The 7,864-nt window shown below is 45.7% G+C and overlaps 1 protein-coding gene across 1 annotated transcript in view; it reads right to left on the minus strand.

The window, feature by feature from the left end:
* The window catches only part of LOC129178963 (up-regulator of cell proliferation-like), a 31,250-nt gene extending 23,630 nt beyond the window's left edge, over nucleotides 1-7,620 (minus strand). The window contains exon 1 of the mRNA XM_054771687.1: nucleotides 7,573-7,620. Coding sequence (XP_054627662.1) covers nucleotides 7,573-7,605 — 33 coding nt within the window. The 5' untranslated portion in view covers nucleotides 7,606-7,620. The remainder of the gene's footprint in view (nucleotides 1-7,572) is intronic.
* Between the last annotated feature and the right edge of the window lie 244 nt (nucleotides 7,621-7,864).

A 7,864-nucleotide genomic window follows, 5' to 3' on the forward strand; every position in this document is an offset into this window, starting at 1 on the left:
TCATGTTCAAATAAACTAATACCAAACCAAACTAATACCAAACCTGCCCATCGCCTCCTCATCACCTCTGTTTCCTGCACCAACATGTCCATTGAAGTCTGCACCAATGACAACTCTCTCTCTTCTAGGTATGCTCTGCATCACTTCATCCAAATCCAACCAGAATTTCTCCTTCTCCTCCAGCTCACATCCTACCTGTGGAGCATACCCACTAACAACACTGAACATCACGCCTTCGATTTCTAGCTTCAGACTCATCACTCTATCTGACACTCTTTTTACCTCCAGGACATTTCTAATAAACTCCTCTTTCAAGATAACTCCTACTCCATTTCTCTTCCTATCTACACCATGATAGAACAACTTGAACCCTGCTCCTAAACTTCTAGCCTTGCTACCTTTCCACCTGGTCTTCTGGACACATAGTATGTCTACCTTCCTTCTCTGCATCATGTCAACCAACTCTCTACCTTCTCCTGTCATAGTTCCAACATTCAACGTCCCTACTCTCAGTCCTATGCTCTTGGCGTTCCTCTTCTCTCTCTTCTTACGGACACATTTTCTTCCTCTCCTTCTTCGACCAACAGTAGTCCAATTTCCACCAGCACCCTGTAGGTCAACAGCACCGATAGCGGACGTTGTTAACCCGGGCCTCGACCGATCCGGTATGGAAATCAGTTTTGATTCGCATGTTTGATTTGGCAAAAGTTTTACGTCGGATGCCCTTCCTGACACAACCCTCTGTTTTGTCCGGGCTTGGGACCGGCACAATAAGACACTGGCTTGTGTCCTCTTGCGGCCACATTTCTTTTGTCTTTTTACTGTTATTTATTATTTATTAGCACTCTTGTTATAGAAAATATGAGATGGAATGCAGGAAGTGAACAACATGTGCAGTATTAGACATGGAATGGATGGGGGGTAGGATTAAATAAGCTTTGCATCTTCCTACTCCTTTTGGACATGTGGAACTGTGAAACGATGATTCATGAGATGTATTCCATTGTAACTTTCATGTTCAAATGAACTAAACTAAAACTAAACTAAACTAAACTATAAGTGACAATAATCCCCTTTACACTTGTATTACCCAATATATTCAAGATTCAAGAGTTTTATTGTCATACGCATAGTAAAACAGGCAGTTATACTATGCAATGAAATTCTTATTCTGTTCATTTTGCCAAGAAACAAAGAAAACACAAGAAAAGAATAAGAACATAAGAAACATATACCAATAAATTAAGCAACAACAACAGAAGAGACAGTAATACAAATAAATAATACAAATAAATAAATAAATAAAAGTGCTATGAGTGTGTGCGTGTGTTGCGTGCAGTGTGTGTGAGTGCTTCGTTGAGAAGCCTGATAGTAGACACAATCAGAGAAAATAAGACATTTAAGACATAAGTAGGACTCGTGCTCGTGTGTGTTGCAGTAAATGTGTTCCGGTGCTTGGGGTTCTTAGTGGGGCGCAGACAGGAAGTGACGTCCCGGATTTAGAGTTGAGTTTTAGTTTGGTGTAAGATACAGTTGCAACAGCAGCCCGTGTCAGGGATTATTGTGCCTGTTTCCAGATCATTGAAATCTGAAATAAAAGCCTGGTGTTCCTGCGATCAAGTCTGGTGCTTGTGTGTCTCACCGAACATTACAGCAGTGATGTGCGGTTAGGGGAGGCAGGGGAGGCAGGTGAGGCAGAGCCTCCTGAGAGTGGCTTCTCAGTTTAGTGCGCAAGCCGCACCACCGTCTGAATGCATATTGAGTTGGATTATGGTGCCTGCCAATTTGTTTGTCAGCATGTCGCCAATAATATGATGTTGTAGAAACATTTATTATACACCATGACTTTTTACATGTGTAGAAATGTACAATGTCTTTAATGTAAGTGTGACGTCATTATTCTTCCTCCTCGGACAATAAAATACTTAGAAATTTCATACAGGAGTCACTTGCAGTACCATTGTATCCTGTTGGAGAGGGGGCGTGCATGAGCTGGAAGGTACTTGTCACAGATGTCCTTCCACAGACGAAAAGCAGCAGCAGCTATAGCTAGGAGAAAGCCAAATGCATTCAAGATATTTTTATGCTCTGCTGAATGAATGAATAAATTTGACTGCCAAGATGGAGGATTATATACACAAACTCACCAGGAGGTGATCAGAACTTTTCCTACAGGAAAGGATAAGGCAATGTACTTCATATACAATGGGGTAAAAAAGTATTTTGTCAGCCACCAATTGCACATGTTCTCCCACTTAAAAGATGAGTGAGGTCTCCAATTTTCATCACAGGTATACCTCAACTATGAGAGACAAAATGAGAAAAAAAAACAGAAAGTTACATTGTCTGATTTTTAAATAATTTATTTGCAAATTATGGTGGAAAATATTTGGTCAATAAGAAAAGTTCATCTCAATACTTTGTTATATACCCTTTGTTGGCAATGACAGAGGTCAAACGTTTTCAGGAAGTCTTCACAAGGTTTTCCACACACTGTTGCTTGTATTTTGGCCCATTCCTCCATGCAGATCTCCTCTCGAGCAGTGATGTTTTGCGGCTGTCACTGGGCAACACGAACTTTCAACTCCCTCCAAAGATTTTCTACGGGGTTGAAATCTGGAGACTGGCTAGGCCACTCCAGGACCTTTAAATGGTTCTTACGAAGCCACTCCTTGGTTGCCCGGGCAGTGTGTTTGGGATCATTACCATGCTGAAAGACCCAGCCACGTTTCATCTTCAACGGGCTTGCTGATGAAATGAGGTTTTCACTCAAAATTGCACGATACATGGTCCCATTCATTCCTTTCTTTACACGGATCAGTCGTCCTGGTCCCTTTGCAGAAAAACAACCCCAAAGCATGATGTTTCCACCCCCATGCTTCACAGTAGGTATGGTGTTCTTTGGATTCAACTCAGCATTCTTTTTCCTCCAAACACAATAAATTGAGTTTCTACCAAAAAGTTATATTTTGGTTTGATCCGACCATATGACATTTGCCCAATCCTCTTCTGGATTATCCAAATGCTCTTTAGCAAACTTCAGACGAGCCAGGACATGGACTGGCTTAAGCAGGGGGACACATCTGGCACTGCAGGATTTGAGTCCCTGCCGGCGTAGTGTGTTACTGATGGTAGCCTTTTTTACTTTGGTCCCAGCTCTCTGCAGGTCATTTACTAGGTCCCCCCGTGTGGTTCTGGGATTTTCGCTCACTGTTCTCGTGATCATTTTTGACCCCACTGGGTGAGATCTTGCGTGGAGCCCCAGATGGAGGGAGATTATCTGTGGTCTTGTATGTCCTCCACTTTCTAATAATTGCTTCCACAGTTAATTTCTTCACACCAAGCTACTTACCAATTGCAAATTCAGGCTTCCCAGCCTGGTGCAGGTCTACAGTTTTGTTATTGGTGTCCTTTGACAGATCTTTGATCTTGGCCATAGTGGAGTTTGGAGTCTGACTGTTTGAGGTTATGGACAGGTGTCTTTTATACTGATAATGAGTTCAAATATGTGCCATTAATACAGGTAGCGATTGGAGGACAGAGGAGTCTCTTAAAGAAGGAGTTACAGGTCTGTGAGAGCCAGAAATCGTGCTTGTTTGTAGGTGACCAAATACGTATTTTCCACTATAATTACCAAAAAAATTATTGAAAAAACAGAATGTGATTTTCTGGTATACCTGTAATGAAAATTGGAGACCTCTCTCATCATTTAAGTGGGAGAACACAATTGGTGGCTGACCAAATCCTTTTTATCCCCCCATTGTACAAATAAAAGGTAAGAACACACATGTTTTTCAGTTTAAAAATGAATAAATAATTGGATCTAAGAAGTCTATTTACAACATTTTTTTCATACCAAAGTGAATTATTCTCGTCTTAATGCATTAACAGAAAAAAAACTTCAAAGGAGTCAATGCCTCACCAGCCATGAACCTCACTGCACGTCACTGCAGTACAGTAACATTACTGACACTGACAGCTAGTGACCAGTGTAGAATACTACATAACACATCATCTATGAATGCGTCTTCTGAATGCCTTATATTTGTATTGTACTTCATTTAGATTTTTTGGTTGAAAGTGCCTCATTTTGGCAATTCGGTATTTTAGTCTTCTTCTTACTTTTTCTTTTGGTCGCATTTGGTCGAGTGTGCAGCTATGGAGGTTCATATTGTTACTTTTCTGTCTGCGCCTTGATGCTCTTTGAACTTTTCAGTTCAACTGTGGGAAACATCTTCAGCCACAGCTCCCCATTCAACCAAGGCTCCATTGTTTACACCCGGGATCAGCTGTTAGCCCTGTGCCACACACCCTCTCTCTGCGCGGAGAGGCCGGAGATCCCCAAGGAGCTGCGGAGGAGCAGAAGAGGATGGAGGTCGGGAGTAAGGTGCAAGTAGCGGAAAAGACGGTACAAGCCATGTCTACCGTCTGTCATCATGGGAAACGTAAGATCTCTCCCCAACAAGATGGAAGAGCTAACGGCGCTGACCCGACTGCAGAGGGAGTACCGGGAATGCAGCCTCATGTGCTTCACGGAGACGTGGCTGAGTGAACTTTCTCCGGATTCACACGTCACACTGGACGGATTCCAGCTGGTACGAGCGGACAGGAATGCAACGGAGAGTGGTAAGAAGAAGGGAGGGGGAATCGCTGTGTTTGTGAATGATAGATGGTGCCACCCGGGACACATCTGTGTGAAGGAGCAACTCTGCACCAGAGTCGTGGAACTGTTAGCGGTTAGCATGTGGCCATACTACCTTCCGAGGGAGTTTTCACATGTTATTGCTATGACTGTGTACATCCCTCCCTCAGCGGTCGCTGCTGCAGCTATAGTGCAGATCCACACCATCGTCTCTCAACTTCAGAACCAGCACCCCCAATCCCTCCTCCTCATCTCCGGTGACTTCAATCATGCTTCCCTGTCCTCTGCTCTTCCCACCTTCACCCAGTATGTCAAATGCCACACTAGAGACAATAAAACTTTGGACCTCCTGTATGTAAACATCAAGGATGCATACACCTCATCCCCCCTCCCCCGCTGGGTCGTTCTGATCACAACCTCGTCCATCTTGTCACAGACTACACTCCAGTAGTGAATAGACAACCCCCTGTGAAGAGGCCTGTGAAGCAGTGGTCTGAGGAGAGCAGTGCTAGGCTCAGAGACTGCTTCCAGACAACAGACTGGGAAGCGCTCTGTAGTCCCGATGGCAGTGACGTTGACAGCATGACACATTGCATCACAGACTATATCAACTTCTGTGTGGAGAACACTGTGCCCTCCAAGTTGGTGCAGTGTTTTCCCAACAACAAACCCTGGGTGACCTCTGAGATTAAGGCCCTGCTGAACAAGAAGAAGAGGGTCTTCAACTCGGGGGACAAGGAGGAGCTGTGCAGAGTCCAGAGGGAACTCCGGCATAAGATCAGGAAGGGGAAGGACTGCTACAGGAGGAAACTGGAGAAGCGGCTGGAGGAGAATAATGCCAGGGAAGTCTGGAGAGGCCTGCAGACCATCACAGGCCATGGTAAAGGAGTGGGGAGAGACCAAGCCAGTGGGGACAAGATCTGGGCAGATGAACTTAATCTGTTGAAAAACAGATTTGAGTCTGCCCCCCCCTCCCTCCCCTACCAACTCACCACTCTTCACCCCCACACCCACATCCCAGCCATCCTCTACCCCACTCTCCATAACTGATGATCAGGTGAGAAGCCAGCTGAAGAAGATCAAGGCAAGGAAGGCCCCGGGACCGGACGGCATCAGCCCTAAAATCCTCAAGGACTGTGCTGACCAGCTCTGTGGAGTTCTCAGGCACTTGTTCAATATCAGCCTGAGCCTGGAGAAAGTCCCGGCCCTGTGGTCCCGATACCAAAGACACCGCGTCCCAAGGAGCCTAACCACTTCAGGCCTGTTGCCTTGACCTCTCACCTGATGAAGACCATGGAGAGGATTATCCTGCAGCACCTGCGACCCCTGGTGGGCACTCAGCTGGACCCCCTGCAGTGTGCTTACCGGCCTCGGATCGGAGTGGACGACGCAGTGATCTACCTGCTGCACAGATCACTGCTACACCTGCCTTTAACACCATCCAGCCGTCACTACTCAGAGTGAAGATGGAGAGTGTGGGAGTAGACCAACACCTGACTGCATGGGTTATAGACTACCTCACCAACAGACCACAGTATGTGAGGCTCCGTCACTGTGTGTCTGACATGGTACTCTGCAGCACAGGTGCCCCTCAGGGTACGGTGCTCTCCCCTTTCCTCTTCACCCTCTACACCTCGGACTTCACATGCAACTCCACACAGTGTCACATCCAGAAGACATCCGATGACACAGCCATTGTGGGTTGTGTTTCAGAGGGGAATGATCTGGAATACAGGACGGTCATCAGGGACTTTGTCAGCTGGAGTGAGCTTAACCAGCTGCAACTCAACACCAGCAAGACAAAGGAGATGATCATTAACTTCCAGAGGAAAACATCTCACTTCACACCGGTGAACATCCAGTGAGCGGACATAGAGTTGGTAGACAGCTACAAATTCCTCGGTGTTCACCTTAACAACAAACTGGACTGGTCCGTCAACACCCACGCCCTCTACAAGAAGGGCCAGAGTCGCCTCCACCTGCTGAGGAGACTGAGGTCCTTTGGTGTGTGCAGGACTCTTTTACGGACCTTTTATGACTCTGTGGTGGCCTCAGCCATCTTCTATGCTGTGGGCTGCTGGAGAGGGGGCAGCACGGACAGGGACAGGAGCAGGATCAATAGGCTGATCAGGAGAGCGAGCTCTGTCCTGGACGGTCCTCTGGACTCCGTGGAGGAAGTGGGGGAGAGAAGGATGTTGGCTAAGCTGACATCCATCATGGACAAGACCTCTCACCTGCTACATGACACTGTGGGTTCCCTTAGCAGCTCCTTCAGCAGCAGACTGTTAGACACACGGTGTAAGAAGGAGAGGTTCTGCAGGTCCTTCATACTGACCGCTGTCAGGCTCTACAACACCTGCACCACCTGAACCATGTTGTCGTCAATATGTATTCTTTACACTGTATTCTTTACTTGCGTATCTTGCTTGCTGCTGTGACAAGTGAATTTACCCTCTGTGGGATAAATAAAGTACAAAGACAAATACAAATACGAAAGACACAATCTCGTGTATCGCCTCGTTTCGTGAACTCTCGTCTCGAGACATCGCAATTAATTGACATATTTTAACTGCGAAGTGGCGAGGGTCGAATGTAATAATCTTGTAATATTTTTCAAGGTCCCAGTATGAAGCAATGACTTAGTACCACTGTTTGTACAGCAGAGGGCAGCATTTTATAACAGAACAATGATGTACACTATGACACTAGCAGTGCAATTAGACCAGGGGTGGGCAAACTTTTGACAGACGGCCGGTCAGCACAAGATACGATTTAAGTGGTGCAGAGTGCCCCCCCCCCCCCTGTCAATTTCGTTGTAACCTTGTGCATCGACAATAAAAGGCTATTCTATTCTATACATATAAAAAACTACATTTGTTAACAGTACATATGAAACATAACCAGAAACAAGCATGAGAGTATGAACATACCTTTTCATGAGAAGAGTGTTGTTGATCACCCATTTTAGCTAGTGCATCGAAGTCTGGTGGTTGTCCTATCCGATTCTCAGAACAGATCTGAGGTGTTCATCACTCATCTGGGATCTGTGGGGTGCGTTGTTGGTGTTCATCACACTAAAAGTCTGGTCACACATACAGTACGTAGAGCCCAACAACACCAGCATCCTCTGTGCCATCTTCTGGATGTTTGGAAATTTGGCTGCACTGAATAAGGCATAAAACTCATCCAGTTTCAGGGAGTTGAACTTGTCCTTTAACACCA

The sequence above is a fragment of the Dunckerocampus dactyliophorus genome, chromosome 3 (assembly GCF_027744805.1).
Source record: "Dunckerocampus dactyliophorus isolate RoL2022-P2 chromosome 3, RoL_Ddac_1.1, whole genome shotgun sequence".
Taxonomy (NCBI): domain Eukaryota; kingdom Metazoa; phylum Chordata; class Actinopteri; order Syngnathiformes; family Syngnathidae; genus Dunckerocampus; species Dunckerocampus dactyliophorus.